Raw genomic sequence first — 21,683 nt, 5'->3', positions numbered from 1 at the left:
CTGCTCTAGACACAAACAAAACAACAAAAATAGGTGAACATGCTTCATGCTCAAGAGGCAAGGAGATAACCTCCTGTGACAGGGAAAAAGAGGAGCAGCAGGTTTCCTCTAGGGATAATGACTACATGTCCCCATAAACTGCATTCTAACAGGGAATCAGACTCCTTCAAGTACATATGTGACAGAAATGACTCCACCAACATTAATGATGACAATGTAAGTGATTTCAATGGCATACGTTGTTAACTATACATTACTCCTGGTTATCAGGGCATGATTTGGGACTAGGATTAATGGTTTCTTGCTATTTCCCTCCTGCCACTAGCTTAGGTTTGTGCAGTGCTTGCCTCTAATGAGATACCGAGCTCCACTAAGAACTTCTACCTTTAGACATTCTCAGTGCCAGCAGAGTTGTCTTCACTGCAACAACTAATAGAATTGCATCTTCCTGCCCATCAGTCAGATCTCGTACCTGATTCCTCCAGGTCCAAAGAGACTTTTACTAGCTGCTCTGGCAAGTGAAACTTCAAACCAGTAACGCTACAGCTGTGAACTCTCAGAGAAAATTATTGATTCACCATACATGTCTTTGGTATCCAACTGTCACCTAAGCAGCAATGCATCTATTTATCCATTAAATAGCTTACAGGCCAAAGAAAGGGAAGATGTCAGAGGCTGGAAAGCAGCATGCTGTACAAGCACTTCAGCTATTATATGCAGAAGTGGAGGATAGTTAGCAAAGTTCAAGTTTTCATGAGCATGCACGTGGAGAGCTTGTCCAATGGCAGAAAAACTGGTAGTTAGGGTATCTTGTAGGCACACTTCACTGCAACTAGCAGCAGGATAAAACGGGGATAGATTATAAACACCCTGCTTTTATGTCCACATGCAGTGGACAGATCTTTTGAAGACTCTGCACGCACAGACATAATTAGGATTTGTGACGATATACTCCAAGAAGAGCTATAAATATCTTTGCTTGGCTCATTCAAACTCCTTTTATACAGTCCTTTGACCTTATTTGGAATCAATACTGGGAGTTCTAAGTGGCATAATTACCATGTACCAATCACCATCATTAGCCCTCTAATAAATTTCTACTATAGAATTTAAATTAGTTCATCTGCACAAGAAGTGCATTTAGCTAGTAAGCATACATTAAAAGAAAAAAGAGAGAAAGAAAAGGAAAGACAATAATTTTTTCTTCACCCATTTTTGCAGAACTTCTAAATCAAGATTTGATGGCACTTCATGTTTAAGTGAATATTGGTAGTAGTAACTTAGCTTGGCACTGTTTTCCCCAAACAATCTCAGAAGATATTCTGAATAAACTCCCAATTTTGAAATCAACATCTTTGTACCTTTCTTAAGAAGAAAGGCTAAATACGCAGAGGTACATTCAGTATTGTTGAAGTAATTAAGACTTCTCTTAGGGCTTTGGGAAAATTCTGTCCTTTGATAGTTCAGCTTGTATCATTTTAATGCACACTTACAAGGTAAACTTTCTCAATCTATATTGTGAAAGTTAAACTTAAGTAATTTATTTGGTAAGCATGTATCTGCAAATTTGTGCACAAAAAAAAATGTGGTTTGAGGTTTGTTTCATTTTCACTACATTTTATTCTTTGATGTACAGTGGGCTCAAAGACTGAAACATGAAAACAGAGGAGAGTCAGAAATTAGAAGAAATAACCTAATTTATCCCAAAATGATGAGAAATGTCCTAGTCAGAATGAATGCCACTATAGTTTCACCTGCATGGCTTTGGTATGAGTTTGGCATTTCCTTATTGTCAGTACTCAACAAATACCACAAAAAGACAAAGTTTACACTGGGCTAGGCTGCACAGACAGAAGGAAAGTGAGTGGGGAGAAAAAAAAACCTGCAGCTGTCTATAACCAAATTCTCAATTCACTTGTTGGTTATAATCTGATCATACCTAAATGAAACCAAGGCAAGGTAATTTCCTACACTTAAGGAAGGTCTTGATAAGATTCTCAATATCCCACCAAACATACTGTCTTAGACAGGTTTTTGATACACGTTACAGCACAGAGGAATGACCACAGCATTCTTCTGCTTTAGTGGGGGTACCTTCTGCACACAACTCCCAGTTTTTAAATACACAGTAAAATGACATTCTTGACTGCACAACAAGGAGTGGAGAACTGGAAAGGCTTATGGTATAGCCCCAATACATCTAAAAATTTCTCGTTACCCTTAATTCCTTGGAAAGAAATTCATTTCTCAGTTCCTGAAACAGAGCACATGTTCTAAAAACTTCTAGACTATTTTCCAGAAACACAGACATGTAAAACCAAGGCTTATATTGTGACTGTAGGAGTCAGGAATCAGATAACCACATAAAAATAATTCATTGCCACATGTAGTACAGCCTCCTTTCTGACAGCAATCTCTCTTCCATCTGGAGTCTAGAAAGCAAGAATGTTACCTTCTACTGACCATATCAGAAACCACATCTGTGCCATGAAGTCAGATGAGTGTATCTTTTAGCCAAAAAAGACAAGTTACCCAGAATGCTTTACGCCAAATCTTCACCTACACTGTAGACAGCCAGTGCTACTGATTAGCTGTACGTGAGTACAAACACCTACACTTAACCCCTCTTTGAGACCCAATATATCCTCAGTTACCGTTGAGTGCAGCTCTACAAGTATTTTGCAGTTAAACTATTTTTAAAAAGCTATTTCAGAAGATATGAGGTATTCTCCAAAGGGAAATGCAAAGAAGTACTTCAGAACACAAAGAAGCATGCAAGAGGATAGCTTAAAAATATCTACACTGATATGTAGATATAGTCTTGATAGACAAGACTGATCATACTGATAAGAGTCTGCTGCCAAGATCTGCTTTGGTTTGAAGAGAAAGGGCAACTACAATTCCTCAAAAAGTAGGCTGATCAAAAGGAAGGGTCTGTTGTTCAGGAACTGCCTCACTACTTGAACAGATCTATTGTTGAGTGCTGTATACTTCTGAGCCTTCTTAATGAGGAATGGAAGCAAGTTAATGGCAACAAAGCTTAGGAAAAACCACAAAGAATTTTTAAAATGAGAAGACACAAAAGCCATGCTCAAATCTGCACCAGCAATTAGTTTTTAAAGCAAATAGCAAAAGGGAATCCTCATCCACACATACATGCATGCACACATACCAGTGCTACCAGACAGAAGGAGACCTTGTGTTTCAGGGTGATGGTCTTGGCTTTCTTGCTGCATTACAATATTGGATTATTAAGGCATATGCTAGAGATGCTTCTCAAATCTGGTCTGGAGACCTCCTCTTCATTAATAAAACCATAACCGGGATCCCACTTGCCTTGGTTTTCAGATACAAGAGTGGTCATTTATTGTAATATTTGTCAGGTTCCCCTCCATTCTCATAGACTAAGGCAACATCCGCGGTGCCCATCAGCAACACTTAGAACACCGAGGATGTAGACCATAAAATGCCAAAAATTGTCAAACAGCAACTCCCTCCACCATTTGGGAAGCTGTTAAAGGATTTCCTACCTCACTCTCTTTTTTTCAGTTCATCCTGTCAAAAATCATACATATTTAAATGAAGAAGCAATTCCTGTTTGCAAGTTCCCAGTCCAATCTGCTAAAATTTCTTAGGATGCAGACATAGATCCATTTCCACCTCAGAGCAACTGGCTTTGGCCTTCAGACACCAGCTGAGAAATCACGAGCGCTCCAGGAATCCACTCAAAGGAGACTAGGCTTTTGTGGTAAATGTTAAAAAACATTTCACTTTAATCTTTCAATATAATCACACACTGCAAATATGATACATATGTAGATGACTAACCAGACAGAAAATGATAAGAAACGCAAATGCAAAGACAAATAATACTTAAAATGAAATTTAAAGATTTTTTTTTTTAAAAAAACCCACATTAAAAGCAAATTCATCCATTTAAAGAAAAAAAAAAAAAATTTTTTTTTAAATCTTACCCTAATTTACCCAGGCTCAATGATTATGTTTCAAGGGTTTGGGGGTCTATAATTTGAAGCTTCCACACAAATGCAGGTTCAAGGTCACAGAAACAACTAAAACATTAACTCAATCATAATATAAAATAATGTCAAACTACACATAAGTAATTGGATGTGATTATATCATAGCAAGGGACATAAATTAAATTACATTTACGTTATTTATTCTTATCTTTTCCCTATGAAAAGCTACAGTTCATCTGTCTTGCAAAAATCTAGCAAAAATTACTCCTGAGACTGACTAATGCTGAATCATCATAAAATGCCTGCAATAGTTACTATCACTTATAGTGATATAACTGCTGCTCACAGTTATATCACTAATGGCTATCATATGCTATTTCCTGTATTTTCTTATGCTACGTAATACAGTAGGCCTACAAAGAGAGCCAGGATTAAACAACATGTTTATACCAGCAAAAAAACCCCAAACAAGCAAACACAAAAAAACCCCAGGGAAAACTATAGTTACTCCACCCATCTTCCCCTGCAGAAAAGCACAGGCAAGCACAGGATGCATAAAGCTGGACAGCGTCATCAAAAAGATTTCAAGCTTATGCATGCCCCACACCCCATGCAATCCATACTGAGAGACTCAGAGAGACAGTTTTTTCTTGAACAGGCAAGTAAAATATTATGACCACTATTCTTGTTTAAAATTCAAGTCAAACAGATTGACTTTCTGTGTTGTTCTCCTCCCTACTGGCTTTTATTATGTAACTGTCACCTATAGCCCTAAAGGCTCCTCTTCTCTCCCTCCCCATGAGAAGTCAAACACACAAAAACTCTCTCCTGGTTGGCAAATTGCTGATTTCATGTCAAATTGTAAAATAACACAAACTTAGGATCTCGGGAAAACAGAAATCTTTGAAGTCAGGCATTTCAGAACAAATTTATGCATATAGATTTATGCAGGTTATAATAAGGGAAGCCATTCTATAATTGTTAGCTTCAGTTCAACGAGAATGAAAACCTTCCAAATGGGGGATGTTCATACATGTAGTATGGAATTTTAAGTATACTTCACGTGACTAAAGTTAAGTACAGGGCTAAATCCTTACAGAACTCATGCCACAAACAACAAAATAGAGGCTAACCTACAGGGTGGCTGATCACAGACTTATCCTCCACATACCACTGAATCAAGAATTCAAACACAAAAGCAAACATGCTTTATTAAAGATTTACTTGGAGCCCAAACTAAACTACGTTGAAATATAACACCAGAAAACCTCAACCTTAACATATTTTACAAATTTCCGTGATCTTGTAACTGTTTGCAGTTACAATGAAAATATATGCTGGTTTTGAATCTTTTTATTCCACTGCAGGGTGTCTGTGTGCAGGGGATGGGGGGAAGGGGTGTCTGTCTGAAACATGCTACAATACTTGTGCTTTTAAATGAAACAACTAGCTCAGTGGCATTACAGAAATAAAAAGGGGAAAATGCAGGCCACAGTATTAACTGGGTAAGAAAAGACTCTCTTTTCAGCAGTTCTTCATTTTCAAAAACCAGAAGCAGCAATACTCAAGCTGTAACCTATGGATGAGGATGATCCTGCAGAACACTTCTGGGGTTCCTCTGGCAATCTACAGTGCTGTTCATTATCCTCTCCTGACCTTTCATGAAGTATTTTCCTACAGTCACTTTCCACAGAGTTATGGATACACTGTTCCATAGTTCACTATTATCTTCTAGTCCTGTGTCAACAGGAATGTTAGTATCCACAAAAAACCCTAAAAGGATGTTTATACATGAAACAGTTAATGAAACAGTTCAAGAAGTTCTGAACTACAGTTGCTTAAAAGGTAAGCAATTTTTTTCTATTATCATTAATATTTTGCCCTCTGTAAGTAGGAGTATCAGCAAACAGAAAGAGGAGTGGAAACTGAAGAATTTTCTAAAGTTGTTGTTTTTTTAAAATTATTTGTATTTCATGCAAATTAACTTCAGTGAGATTTGAATCAGATGAATAGTTTGCATACCGTTAGCCAGACAGGACATTTAAAAAGCATACCTGTTAAATATGTTCTCACTTGCAGCGTACTTGTCCAGTCTTCCCAAAGGCGTCAACATTTCATCTTGTGAGACAAAGTCCAGGGCTGAAGGTATAATAATCACATCAGACTCTGAGCTGTAGTCATCCACACCAACTATCAGAGACATCAGAAATATTCCTTATAATCACAGTAGTTTAACACTAAAATGATGTCTGTTGTTGGTCTGAAATACAGAAGTCTAGGCAAGGTCCCACTGACAACATATTTACTAACTGCACTACATCATTCCCCCTAGCTTTCCCCATCCTGCATAAAGCCTTTTCTACACAAGAGCGATTGATTACATATAAATTGGACTAAATGGATTTTGAATCATTTTCTCTAAATTCCCAAATATGGTGTTTCACTAAACATCCAAGCTTCATGATATTTTTATCTGACAAACAGTATTTTTATACCTTATATTTTTATTAAGCAAATTACTTTTAGCTAATTTTAAAGTCAGCTTTTTGAAGACACATAGACCAAAATCATAGCAGCAATTAGCCCAGGGATAAAGAGTTAATACAACATCATCTAATAGAAAAAGGTTTTTTTAAAAAAGAAAAATCTAAATTAAGCATGTTTAAAAGTTCAGATGTGTGTTGCTATACCCAACTACCAACTAAAATAGGCACAATTCACCTATTGTATAATTATTAACCAGCACATCAATAGGGAACTTCATATAAACAGACACCTTTATCAACACGGAACCACAGTGAAAAGGGGTCCATCCCTGCTCTGCAGATCTGCTTGAAGAATTTTTTGAACTACCACCTTTTCTGGCTTCCACAGGCCCTCTAAACTGCTCGAAAACTCAGTCCCGTAACAAACACCTTTTCCTGCAAACGCTATCACTTATTTGCTAGTATTGCAAATGCATTCATTTATTCGCAAGAACTATCCCAGCTCACCTGCTTTACTCCTGAAAATACAAACACTACAGTATATTACAACTATTCTTCAGTCTAGCCAAGTTTCTCTGAAAAGCCTTTTGAAAACCGGCAAATAGAGACAGATAGAAGACAAAGACAGATCTAGAAGTCCAACAATGATTTTTTTAAAAGTGAACTCTATAGAGGAAAGAACAAAAGATTTTTGTCCTCTTACCTTCCATACAATTATACTATGTTACGTAAATTGGTTATCAGACATTGTATCATTATCTTCAACATTCAGAATACACAGCTACCACTTTCTGAACATCTTCCTTAACATATTTCAAAAGTCAAAAGCTTTAACACCGAACTCTCCGTAAGAGTAATATTTTTAGACCTAAACTGAGTTAATAGCATCCCTTTACCAACAAAATAATTCTCCCATTTTCTAGGCAGAGAATCAATGGACATTGTTTAGTTGGTGATAAATAAATCCCATCCCTGGAGGAGGGTCTAAATTCTGCAGTTGCTGATAGGACATGAAATCCTTGCCAGAAATCAAATAAAGAAGTGATGGGAAAAGAGCAAGGACAACAAGAAGAATCTGGCAGATAGGGGCAAGGAATAAAGTGTGCTAGGAGCTGCAAGACAAAGTAGATGGAAGAGCAATTTGTGGAGACAAACTAGTGCTCTTGGATACACCTAAGGCAGAAGATAACAAACTGCAGGGGGAAGAAGGGAAGGCTCAAAAAAAAAAAAAAAAAAAATTCAGCTGCAGAAAGCTATTGCACAAAGGGAAAACACTCAGCAACCCCAGGTTTACTCAACTGTTTGAAACAGTGTTTGGTTTGGGTTTGTGGGTTTGGGTTTGGTTGGTTTGTTTTTTTTTTTCTTTGGGGTTTTTTTGCAAGAATCGATTTTCACAGGAAAGGTGGGAGAAGGTAAAAATGCACTTACAATGTAAGTTAGGATTTTTTGCCAGGTTAAGTTAACAAGGAAGGACCAGGCTAAATCCCCTTTGACAGGCTCATAGGCTTTTAATTCCACCCATCGATCCAAGTAAAACCAGAGGTTTTCCTGTGTTTGTAGTTACGCCATGCACCTTTCTCACACAGACTAGTCTTTTTAGAACAGAATGTTTCAGTTGAAAGGACCTACAATGATCATCTAGTCCAACTGGCAGACCACTTCAGGGCTGACCAAAAGTTAAAGCATGTTGTTAAGGGTATTGTCCAAATGCCTCTTAAACACCGACAGGCTTGGGGCATCGACCACCTCCCTAGGAAGCCTGTTCCAGTGTTTGACCACCCTCTCAGTAAAGAAACATTTGCTGATGTCCAATTTGAACCTCCCCTGGTGCAGCTTTGCACCATTCCCACACATCCTATCACTGGATACCAGGGAGAAGAGCTCAGCACCTCCTTCTACACGTCCCCTCCTCAGGAAGCTCTAGAGAGCAATGAGGTCATGCCTCAGCCTCCTCCTCTCCAAATTAGACAAGCCCGAAGTCCTCAGCTGCTCCTCATAGATATTTTATGGTATGTGAGCAACTACTGTTGGAGGGCTGACTCAACATAATTTGAAGCAACAAACACATTCTGCAGCATCCACACATGAAATAAGTTAGACAGGTACAGTTAAGTTGTGACATAATCAATAGGGGAGAAAAAAATCATCACTCTACTATTCCGTGCAATTAAGTCTATGACAGGGTCCTGTTTTCCTATTTTAAAGTCTGTTGATCATACTATAAATCTAAAAATTTTATTAAATGCATGAATAATAAGATAAATAAATAAATGCTGACCATTATATCAACCACCACTAGTTTTGCTTCCTCCATGTCTCTCCTCTCAACCTCAACTTTGTTTCGTGTTCCTCTTTCCCCTCTACATTTGTTCTCCCCTAATACTCCTACAGTGAGTGGTCCAATGTAGATGCCATCCTAGACAGTGCAGAACATGGCAAACACTCACTTTGTGTGTCTTAACACATAAACATGCACCAAAGTTGACTAGATGTCTGATGCCTTTGATTTAGTGAACTGAATGGTCACTAAATAGAATAACTGGTTTCACAAGGCAAAAATTAAGTCAACCGAACTGCTAAATCCACTCTATATCAGATGTAAATATCAAAGATAAAAATGTGAGCAGCTGCTTACAATTTATGTTTGATGTGTCCTACCAGTTCAAACAGAAAGTGAGGTGTATGGATTTGACTCTGCCGTGTTTGTGCATTGTAAAATTTAGTGCCTCATTGGGCTTGATGTATCTCTGCTACTGATGCTGAAAACATTCATTATTTAATTAATTCCAGCATCTCAGCTCAGTCACAAAAGGATCATTCAAATGGCAGCATCCATATAAATGCAACACTAATGCCAACAGGGAAGAGAGGGGTGACAAAAATAAATCAATCAGTACATGAACAGTTTATAGTTCTTTTAAAGTACTGTTACGAGTTATCTTGCATATTCATTTTCACTTTCAACATCAAGACACCAATCCAAGTGAAAACAGCCATCAGCCCAGTAGAATTCCCATTCTAACAAAGCCCCTCAAGTGGATGCCTGTCTTTAACTTGCCCCAAATACGATTACTAATCACGCCTCATCTAAAATGCATATACAGCATACTTTGCATTATTCAATAAACCAAATCACTTTGACATTCCCTACACTTGGAAGGTTATTCAAAAAAAGCTATCAAAAAGGCTGTTAACTGAATACTGCCTCTTCAGCCCTCCTCTGCTTCCCATCCAACTTTGAGCACTTGCCCAAGTACCATAAGACCTTTTGTAAATTTTACTAATGCAAAACACACCCTTGAACACAAGTGTACTGGTTTTGGCTGGGATAGAGTTAAAATTCTTCATAGTAGCTTGTATGGGGCCATTTTGTGCACCTCCAACCTACTCACTAGCAGGGCAGTGTGAGGAGTAGAAAAGGTCTTGACACTGTGCAAGCACTCTTCAGCAGTAACTAAAACATCCCTGTGTTATCCACACTAGTTTCAGCACAAATCCAAAACATAGCCCCCCATATTAGCTACTACAAAGAAATTTAACTCTATCCCAGCCAAAACCAGTACATCAAGTCTTGGCTAGTTCAAATGCACAACGTCCAGATTCATTCCCACTTCAGAATGTAGACCAGGCAACAAGGCCACATGCTGCTTTCCTGCTGTAGAAAAACCATAGGTCACTTTTCTTATTTTCTCCACTTTTTCAAAGCAGTACAAATAAGTCGGGACCAAATGCTCAGAAGGCATCTAAGCTACACTAATGCAAGTTCAGAGGTCAAGTATCTTTTAGTCTGGTCTTACATGTTCACACCAACACGCAAAAGAAGCAAAACTAAGAAATTAGGAGTTCCTATAAAAACACCCTATCCCAGCAGTTTAAAGTCACTAGTGGTGATGGGGGGAGGAACAACAATTGGACAACAGTGTGAAAAACAATCACAATGCCTCTATTTTCTGTCCACATAAGCACCAAAGCAGAGCAAAATGAGTAAGTGCATTAATTTATCTAGAGCAAGTAGTTTACAAACTTCTCTTCAAAATTCTACACTACTACCACCAAACACAAGGCAGCGTTGCATAACAAGATAAGCACTGGATTTTGTTTCAGTATCTGACTATCACTGACCTGTTGTATGACACAAGCCAAGTAACTCCTCCTCTCTCTGTACCTTCATTTTCCTGTCCAATCATTTGTTTGACTGTTTTTTGTAGAAGTTGTTCAGGCTTGTCTATCTGTATTGCATCTGGTCCATACTGTACCAAGAATATATTAGTACCCCCAGCTTTAAGTTCTCCTGTTTCCCTTAAGTTCTCCTCTGCTTTATGGCAACGATACAACAATTACTTGCCACAATTATTAACTAACATGAACTATACAGGAATCTTGCTGAGACAGACTATGTTTAGAGGTGCTTAGTCAACCACTGACAAGCTTGCTTGAGCATACAGCAACAAAACAGAAGTCCATTTAAAGCTCAGTCCCCTATAAAACTAGTCTATAGGCCAACTTTCAAGTGAGCTGATTTTCCTACTACGTATCTTCATACTATCTTTCACAAAGATCTTGATCATATTGTGTCTTTTACAGACAGGTGCACAAGGTCATGTCTGAAAAAATAATAACAATTTTTCTTTTATTTAATAATGCATGAACTCTTTGCCATAGACTGTTCAGTAGCAAGGTCTACATGTATTCTTTTTGTTCTTCTGTATCTGCTATGGGCTCTATAAAAGAAACATATCCTCCCTCATTTTTGGCATGGAAAGTCAGTAACAAGATGACAGATATTCTAAAAATAAGCAATTTTCATTTGTCAAAGCTGAGCAACAAACAATTTTAAAGATTCAAGATTTCCAACTAATAGTACAGTTCCCTCATTTTGTCTTCTGCATTCCCAAAGCGTTCTCAAGATTATTAAGAAGCCTCTGTGGCACTTGCTACAGATATATCTAGTAAAATGGACTAATTTTTATTCAGCTGTAGTACAGGCTATTTGCTACGGTTTACATCAATTGTTACCATATTCAGGTTAATATAGCACTTACATGCAGAAAGGACTTAGTTCTGTTCTGCTGTTCAAGCAAGGAATTTTTCCGTTTAATTGTAAAGCAAAAATAGTAGTCCTAGAAGCCCAAACTTTTCATACTCACAAAATAACAGCAGCAAGTTTTCTTTTAAGTCACCATCCTCTATGCTATGAAAGAATAAATTCACCTTACGTTCAGATTTCTACAAAACACAATTAGTGTTCTCAGCCCTTCAATATTGTAAATACATTCCTTTCCATCTCATTTTCTAGAACTAGTATCATTTTGCATCTTGACATTCTGCAAAGAGAAATCCACCTCAGCATGAGCATGGAAGCTAAACACCTGTTATTTGTCCAAGATTAGGAACTCATTACTCTCACCCTTTCATAGCGTGCTATATTCCAGCTCCGGTTCTGCAGTGACATCACAGACCAAAGCATCAGTCACGCTATTTCAGCTTCATTTGCCACCACAAATTTACCGCACTGCTTCAGTAACATTAACCAAGAGCTATTGCGATGACAGTTACACAAACATTACAAAATGCGTTTGTAATGCTGAGTTCCACCATCTTGCCTGCCAGGTCCAGGTATCACTCACTGGTGATCATAGATCCCACTGTCAGAAAGTGGGAGCCGATTTTTCCAAGAGACACTTAAAATATATCATCTCTGTTCTTCTGCAGTAGTCTGAAAATGCAAATGAGATGCCACCAGTTTACCCTGATATTGCAAATGTTTTCCGAGAAAAATGCAAGTTAGTACACAAAACAACTGAAGAAAAGTATAAAAGGGGTCTGCAAGTGACAATCTTAGATTCCTGTAGGTCCACCATATTAGCAGAAATAAGAACCACACTTCCCTTTCTCTGTCTCTCCCCCAAATTTCCCCTTCAAACATGGAGCACTACCCACCTTGAGCCTCTTACGAATGCGGTGAAGTCACCAAACCTGAATGCATAGACTTTGTTGTCTGCACTCCAAGTTTGGTGGGATTGGGTTTAGGGGTGGGGGGAAAAGGAGGAGAGAGGTAGAAGCAAGGAAGAAGAAGGGGGAAATGCAAAGCAGCTCTGATGTAAAGCTGCTGTGCTAACAGCAAGGCTTACTGCATTAGCCCCTGCACTTTCATGGCAGAGCTTGCTAACAGCTTGAAGCAGACAGAGCAAACCCTTGAAAATAAAGCTTCAGTACAGGCTTGGTGGGGGGACCATTTAGCAGATGAAAGAAAGATGCAGGAATCAAAATCAGAAGCTGTTTACATACAGAACTTATGCAAGTATGGCATAGCAAATTTGAAAGACCCACTAGACTGAACATAACACACTAAGAGAATATTTTCTTTTAGCAAAGGCCTTCAAAAAAAAAAGATACAGTTATCAAGCATGCCAAAGGAGTTGCATTTCTCATCAAGCATCAGAGGAAACAAGGGGTGATACAAAATTCTTTACACAAGAAAAGGTGCAGCTACAGCCAAGTTTGTCTCTTCAAGGCATACACAAGCAGCACTGAAAATCCTGATTTGCTCTGAAACACAGGAATAGTTCTATCTCCTATTTCTCACTAGCCATTTATTTGCACAACAGCAGGATGTATCTTCTACCGCTTAACAGTTTGACCTGCAACAAAAGCTGGTCCAGAGGAAATTGAAACAAAGAGAAGGACATCCAAGCTACCAGTTAAAACAATCAACGGTTTATATTTTGTCCACCAATTTCCTGTTGGGAGCACGTCACACCCATCACCATGGTACTCAAGTCCCCTGCTATTTAAGCTTCTATCTTTTACCTTTCCAAACAACTGCATACAATTAAGAATCGTGGAATGAGGCTGGAGTGAAGCAAAAGTCAGCTAATGCGAGCAGGAAGTTCCTCTAAGGTACTTTTTTTCTCCTCTACAAGTTCCTTACAGTCAAAGAAAGGTATCCACCCTCTGCAGAGCACTGCTGCTTGCGGGGTTTTTGATTGCTCCATGACTGACCAAGAATTTTATAGCACTGCAAAGAGAATGCCACTTCCATCTTCAACCAAGATGTTCTCTCTGGTCCTACCATGACAGGACACACGCATGCATTCACTGTGCTTGGGGCTGTGCTCAAGTTCTGCCCCTAACTGGGTATCTGGTACACACAAAACCCTCAAGTTCAAACTACCAATGCTTTAACCTTGGACTAACTGGAAGGGAGAGCATTATGAAAGCAAGCAGTTGAAGCTCAAATGCTCCAAAGGCTTGTTCTAGCTTTGCAATGCTGATGTGACACCATGAGTTATAACACATCAGCTAATAACCCAACTACTCCACTTGAATCAAGTGTTGGTCCACTGTGCAGTTACATTGACTGGTTCAATCACAGTAACTGAAATACACTTGGGCTAAACGCTGCAGAAAATTCAAGTTCTATGACTAGTACGTCCATAATCAATAAAAAATGGCTTTGCAATATAAATCACTTTGAAATTCCTAACTGTACTTCTCCTCACTCCACTTAAACCCCAGACAACGCTCTTGAGACATTGTTTGACAGCATACAAAACTCTTGGTGGGATAAGCCTCCATGTTTCCTGAGTCTTCAGAGGTAGAAATTCTTTCTGCAACTCATCACACTTTTCTTCCTTCTGCAACTCTCCACACTTTTCCTGTCCATGCTCAGTGTAAAGTATAAAACTAGTCTATGGGAGAAGATTGAGCAGTACAGAATGCAGTGGATTCACTCTTAGAAAAAGTAAAAAGTCATGGGTGTTAATTTCAGTGTTATTTAAAACAGCTTCCTCTAATAAAGCATACATACAAGCAAACTTGCACAATCAAGTATCCCTGCAGACTAATCAAGCTATTACTCCTGCAGCCTAGGGAGGAAGGAAAAGGTGGTCTCTCTTCCATTCAAATATTTGGGCACTGTTCGGGCACTATGGCAACAAGACCAAAAAATACCTAAGCAGACTTGTTTACCAGAGGAAAACTCTCCAACAGTCTACATTATTGCTCATATAGAATGTCCCTTTTATACATTAGTATATTTAGCTTTTATGGAAATCGTATCTCAGAATAATGCATATTTATTGTACTATTTGCCTTTCATCTTTCTTTACCTTAAAAAAAGTAAAAAAAAACCCCACCAAACCAGTACTCTCAACTCTCAGTGCAGCTGTCCTGCTGTCATGAATGAACACCCTTCACAAACATATATTGACGCTTCGTTCAACCCATACATTGGACAGGATTAACACCCTATTGCCAGAAAGAACCACAGCATCTCACCCAAACCAAGAAAAAGCCATATTAATTTTTCTTATGCTATACCTTCTAAAGCAGACACAGAAGCCCTGATGTTCTGCTCTCCTTGAGGGGCAGCTGTCCCTGCCTCGCTCTTCCAAAGACAGCACTGTTACTCCAAATCTCAAAGCAGAAGCTATCCTTTCATCTAGTTCTGTTACTGTTACAAATCATCTCTTGCAGCTACTACTCTTAGAGTGAAAACTTCCTGCCCACACAGAGGTAAAGTCTTAGCAGCAAAAGACACACACAGGAAAGACAGGTATTTCATCTTCAACGCGCTGTGGTATGCCACCTCCACAATAGGTCAGCAGTCAGAAACAACTGCACGAACACCAAGGTTTCACTCTATCTTAAGCCTAAGATTTTGAAAATTTCCAGCCTTTCCTGACTCATTCACACCTTCCCCTTTTTGATTTTTTTTTTTCTCCAAGTGGGAGAGAAAGGGAGAAGAATACCTGAAGCCCTAGGAGATAAATTAGGAGACAAAATTTAAAAAAAAAAAAAAAAAAAAGAAGAGCTGGCAACCTTATTTGAGGATTCCTGCCAGAGACAGGAACATAAAAGGTGGCTGGTGAAAAGCACATTTCCACATCAGAAATGATGCTACCGGCCTTCGGAAGCTGAAAGCCTAGAAAATTACCTCTTCTTCAATCCTCTGCTAGGTGTAATGGAGAAAACATGCAGCTGCACGAGGAAGGTTCATTAGGCTATATCAAATCAAGCACAACCATTTCTTCACATCATCTCCTTCTCTCTAGGATCCTAAGAGGCTGCTCAAGAAAAAGACACTAACCATTACCCACCTGGGACCACTAAAATCAGAATTCCATGGGGACACAGCCATCCACCTGAGTCTCCCAGTTTCTACAAGGGTCAATCACCATATTAGAAGACAAAGAAATGAACTGAAGAGTCAGGAGAATTAAAACCTGATCTCCAGGGGAAACAACAGATTTAACAAGTATGCTTCATTAGCATTAAAAACCAGTTATTAGATTCCCAATGGAACAGAGTCTCAGTCACACCAGAGAACTGAGAAGTGTACCATTAATTTCTGTTATTATTTTTTGCAACAGAGACATTAAAGACTGCAGACTACTGAAATGCTAACCCAGTAACTCAAACTATCTCAGCACTCTTTCACCAGAGCTAAGTCTCTGATTGGACCAAAAGGTCAGTACTATAACATAGCATTTGAACATTATGTTGGAAATTTAGTTATACTCAAAGCTGGAATTAAGTCTAAGAAGTGACATGACTTGCAGACTATACATAACAACTAACAGCATAACAAAATTTGCTAATTCTTGTTCTGTGGTAAAGGAACAAAGTAACCACAATACAAAAGCTTCTGATATCACTATGTACAGCTGCTGGAAAGGTAAGGTGAATTTTAGCATACTGAATGCATGTCATCCCAGCATAATTCACTGCAAGGGAGTAAGAACTACAACACAGCATCAAGCTGTGACTGTGATTTGACACTACATGGCAATACAGACCAATTTTTATTTTAAAAAACAAACCAAACCTTTTGACTTTAAGTATTATTAAAAAAAAGAAAAAAAAATGAAATTAGCTTCTATTTGGGAAGAGACTTGTGTGCTACCCAAAGTCTAATAATTTAATTAAAAGCATTCAACCAACACAAGCTCACTGCCAATACAAGATGACTTGCTGATCACCTGGAACAAGAACATATGATCAAAGATAAACCAGCTTTTGACACCTGCAGATGCACAAAGAGTATTTTCTTCAGCTCAGCTAAATAACTGGTTCACGCACAGCTGAGAAGCCTGCTGGGAGGAGAGGCCAGAAAGACCTGTCCTCCCTTTCCAATCAATGAAAATGACCTCAATACTAAAACCAGAGATATATTACGATTACAGCTACTGTATTTTCTCTGATTTTTAGAGCTGTTTAATCCACTAGTAAAATCCAACCAAACACTAGATTTGCTAATTGTAAAAACTATCTTACCATTAAATTTTAAATCTGTCTTACTGTTAAACTCCTATGCTAAGGTAAAAAAGTTTACACATAGGGGTGTATGTATGTATATCTCACTACAAAAACTCATCTAACAGTTCTAAACTAGAACTGTCTAAACTATGCTTAGATATGAAAATACCATTTTCTGCATTTTTAGTTAAAACATCAGACCACTAAGTATACAGAAAAAGGTACCTATCACTTACCATTTTTCAGCATGGTAAAAGGTAAAGCTTCAGAATCTGAATAAGCTACATAATGACCAAAGCATGTATATAGTACTTGCAACTATCAAAAATCCAAGTTGTATGTAAATGCAGCTGCCAGTTATCAATAATAAACATTTTTTAAAAAAACACAAATGCAAAACAGTATTAAAACCAGTTTTTAGATCAAAATTTCTTTTCTCTCCTGATTTAAATCACAATTAAAATCCCAAGTTAAATAAAGCTATCCTCTTTCACAATCTGAATTCTAATTACAGATGGCTCCATTTTTCAGAATACACATCCTGCATACATCAATGGACAGACTGAAAGAAGTCAGCATCATGGTACATTTGATTGCATCTATCTGTACTTATCAGTTCAATCTTCAGAAACATCTGGGGGGAGGGGGTGTGGAACACAAACTATCTAGGAAGAGTCAAAGAACATTTTATTTCTCATCAGAAATATATAATTCTACAACCTCCCATGGTTGCTTTTCAACCATATTTTTCTTTTAAGTTTCTATTTTCTTTTCTGTTCTATACTTAGCTTATACAGTTACGTTATTCTATTTTCATTTGTACGCACAAAACAAAGATTTGAACAGAAGCCCAATTTTCCCTGACTTCTTTTCATATACTGTGCAAGATTTTGGACAAAAGATCAAGGAAGGCAATAGTCCAAGTAGCTTTATGGGTAACTGTCCAGCTGACACTGAACCGCTACCTTAATTTTGCAACTTTACAGCAGCCAGATAGGATGGGGAGTCTTCTTCAGGCTTCCACTTTGAATTTTCACCCTATTGCCTTTAGGGTGGGGTTTATTTTTGCCTGAAGGTATATCATGCAAGGATTCTTGTTAGGTTCACCTTCCCACAGATGAAATGCAATGATAATGTTACTTATTTGGGGGCTTAGAGTCAATAACAAAGTTGCCTTTCACAATAAGTACTTACATTTAGGAATGAAATTATTTTTATAACCTTCTATATGTTCAACCAGGATATATTCACTGATCTTCCTTTTTTTTTTAAACTTCAAGCTACCAAACAAGGAAAAGCCGCTGGCTGAATATGGGAGAATCAGAATCTCTTTAATTATTATCATAGCCTCCGACATCAGGAGCTACCTCTACAGAAGCAAAATATTAACTAAAACTAAAGTACTGAAATACCAAGTGCCAAGCTATGCAACTACTTAAAGCAATCATCTGTGTAATATACCATCAGGTGTAAAGTATGCATTCACCTGGAAAAAAAAAAAAAAAAAAAAAAAATCAGAGCTTTCCAGTGGTTACCAAGCAACCAAGAGCAGAAAATAATATGAAGCTTTCAAAATAGAAATGCAAACCAAAGCTGAAATTAATTATTTAAAAGTCAATCCAGCTGGTTTATCAACCACTCTCTAAAAGCCTTTCTTATAAAAGCTCCTGTTTAATCTCTGACCTCTTAAACAAATAAACAAAAGGCAGTTTTTAAATAGATGCCTTCCACAGCATATATTCTGAAGGCTTCCCACTAGTCCAAAAGCAGAGTTATTACTCTCTGTTGAAATCTAGGAATGTTTCATTTAACCTAAGTATTTATCAAGTTCTCTTGGGAAAAGGTAAACTTCCTTTTACAAGCAACTATTAAAACAGTACTCCAAAGATATAATAATTTACTGATTTATATTTCAGGTTAATTAGCATCCAATGAGTTGGCACAATAAATGAGGGGAGGCACAAATTGTACAGTTGTACAAGTTGTTGATTAAACTCCAAGTTTCCAGAGAAATACTTAATTCCAGAGACCTTAAAGATAACGATCATAAAACAGTTGTTCTTAACTCTGTGCATCTAAAAAGATATACAGATGCTTGGTTCATTACTTTTAGCAACAACTGTGCACTGTTGTTTGCTCAACTGCAGGACTTTCTCCTACTGCTTTAGAACATGACCAGTAAAAGGTATCTATTAGTCACCTTAATGATTCTTTCATTTTCTTTTGTACTGTTATTGCATTAGAAAATGGTGAATCACATTGTCAATTATCATTATTAAAAAAAAAAAAAATTGTGATTTAGAATCAAACCTAGACTCACTGATGAGCTACAAAGGAAGGCCTAATCTAGTAAAACGTCCTAAGCCATATGCCTAAGCAGAGACCAAGCTTCAGGTGTTTAATCCAGATCTGTACACATGCACCTAGTCTTAATCACTCCTGGTTTCCTCACAGATGTTTTGCTATTGCTTGATACCAGACCAATTAAAAGCCCAAAGATTTACTGAAAACTACATAGCTCACTTTTCAAAATAGCCGAACAATTGATCCCATCTCAGTTTCTTCTTATAATTCATATTATTTTACATTTACCTAATTTCTCCTCCTAAATTACACCACCAGGACTACAGGTATGCCCACACGTCTTTTTCCTTGCTTGTCCGTAACTATAGCTTAGCACATTTAATAGCAAGACCGAGGCTGGCAGAATCACACGCGCATAAAAGCTGCCAGCACTTCCAGTTTTCAAACAATTGCATTACTACTTCAGGTATATACCTCTAAACCAGTGTCTAACTCTACTGCTCAGAAGAGCTGTAAATATTTGAAGTATTTACAATAGAGAGGTACTGCAGGGTGGGGTTCAGGCTTGGCACAGCCAGGCAAAAATTGTGGCTTTTTGTCTTCTTTTGACATTGTCTGTTTCATATGTGCCACCATAAAATGTAATCCCAAACAACGCATCAATTAGGAACACTTTCATAAATTGCATAAGACCTGTTGTACGTGGCTACAAAGCATGGTTATTTCAAAGAAATACCACTGCACAAGAAGCAGTGCTTTTTCTTAGATATGTACAGTCTCCCTGGTCTGTATTATTTTACTTTAGCTCAAACCCACCTCACAAGAACAAAACCACATAAAATTTAGAACCATAAAAGACATCATGTGACTGAACTATGTCCAGACAGCACACATTGAATCATACAGATTCCTGTTTTTTTCTCTTAAAATAATATGCATAAGTATTGAGCTATTCACTTCCATCAAAACCTCAGTAATTTTTAATGAGGTTTCAAATTCTTAGATTTTTATGGTTCCTGCCTTCAGGATGCTCTCATCTGGATTGAGTCATATGCCCATGCATATATTATGTTTCTAAAGACAAGACCATAACATTCAAACCATCACCAGAAACCCACGAGTTCAGAATCATCTCTCCAATGACCACACTCATATCTTACTTCAACTCCTGTCAAGAAAAATCATAATCGAAGTGGAAATTTAAGACCACACTTTTTTTTTTTTTAAAAAAAAAGGCATCACTTCTGAGAAAGTCCTCTTGTAATCACACAAAGTTTTCAAACAGCTATAGTATCAATCTGAATTTTAAGCAGGCAGAATTGAGGGGAAGAAAAATAATTAAAGCCTTAGAGAAAGGCTCCCTCTTTGTGCAAGGCAACACATGATAAAACCCTTTTAAACGTCAGTTCACAAAACTGAAAAAGATCTAAAACGTTTAGAGTTAAATTCTGAAAAGTTAACACTCCCCTAAAAATGCAAGACATAAAATGAAAGCTTTTTCTCCTGCAATCTAGTCCTGGTGAGTGGATCGCCATGCAGACCGCACGTCAGACAAAATACCTTCAGACAGCGACAAGGGTCCGCACGCCCACGGCAGACTGCGAGGCAGACGCCTGCCTTACCAGCTGCCTCTGCCTCCATTTTTCACTTTCTGCCCAAAATTCATCCTCCTCTGGCTTCCAAGAAGCTCCCCCGGTCCTGACATTACCAACAGACGCCTTCTCACCTGAGTAACATTTTACAGTCTGCCCAGCCAGGCTTCATACCCCTGAGTTAGTAATTGTGCACCAGAGCCACATTCTGCAATGGGCACCCTTACATTTAACTCTTTTCCCACACATCTCTCCAGCAGGGTCAGGAAGGGGGGACACACACACACATATAGAAGAAAAATATAAAAAAATATAGAGATATAAAAGGAAGGAGCAACCCACAGGCTGCAGCCTCCGACCCGGCAGGTTCCTCCTCCCCGCAGGCGTCCCCCCGCGCCCGGGCCATGAGGGAAGGGCGGCCCTGGGCGGCCCGCAGGCTGCCGCACCTCCCGGCGGGGCGGCCTCCCGCCCTCGGCGGCCGTTTAACGGCGCCCCCCGCCCCGCGCGCGCTTCCCGCCGCCCAACGCACCCCGCCGCGCGCCGCCGCCGCCGCCGCTCCCCCGCGGGAAGGCCCGGCGGAGCCCGGCCTGCCCCACGCGCGCCCGGGTGCGTGTCATGTACACAGGGAAGCGCGGAGCATGGCCTCCCTCCTCCTCCTCCTCCCGCCTCCCACAATGCACCGTGGGCGAGCCCCTCTGAAGCCACTTCCTCGCCCAAAAGCCGCCCCGCGCCGCCGCCGCCGCCCCCCCGGCCCCACTCACATCCGTCGATCTCCTCCTGCAGGTCCTCCTGGAGCAGCGACAGATCTGCGGGAGACACACCATGTGCCAACGCGCCCGGCCCGCTGCCCGCCCGCCCCCCCTCCTCGCCGCCGCCAAACCCCCGCCACGCCTGGCCCGGCCCGTGGGGCCGCCCCCCGCCGCCGCTGTAGCGGGCTGAGCCCCGCTGCCCGCCCCCCCCCCGCCCCGACCCCAGCCCGCGCCGCAGCCCCCCGCGCTTGGAGCCGGACAGCGGCGGGAAGCGCTTCCGAAGCCGGGGCGGGGGAGAGGAAGGGGGGGAAG

General features: G+C 39.4%; 1 protein-coding gene across 1 annotated transcript in view; it reads right to left on the bottom strand.

Moving 5' to 3' along the window:
• PPP4R1 (protein phosphatase 4 regulatory subunit 1) overlaps nucleotides 1–21,239 on the bottom strand; it is a 66,484-nt gene extending 45,245 nt beyond the window's left edge. Inside the window, exons 1-2 of the mRNA XM_075705442.1 lie at nucleotides 21,152–21,239; nucleotides 6,035–6,170 (exon numbers count right to left, since the gene is read on the bottom strand). Of these exons, the coding sequence (XP_075561557.1) occupies nucleotides 6,035–6,170; nucleotides 21,152–21,239 (224 nt within the window). The remainder of the gene's footprint in view (nucleotides 1–6,034; nucleotides 6,171–21,151) is intronic.
• Nucleotides 21,240–21,683: the final 444 nt, after the last annotated feature.

The sequence above is a fragment of the Pelecanus crispus genome, chromosome 2 (genome assembly GCF_030463565.1).
Source record: "Pelecanus crispus isolate bPelCri1 chromosome 2, bPelCri1.pri, whole genome shotgun sequence".
In the NCBI taxonomy this organism is placed as follows: Eukaryota; Metazoa; Chordata; class Aves; order Pelecaniformes; family Pelecanidae; genus Pelecanus; species Pelecanus crispus.
This window is presented reverse-complemented; position numbering and strand designations above follow the sequence as displayed.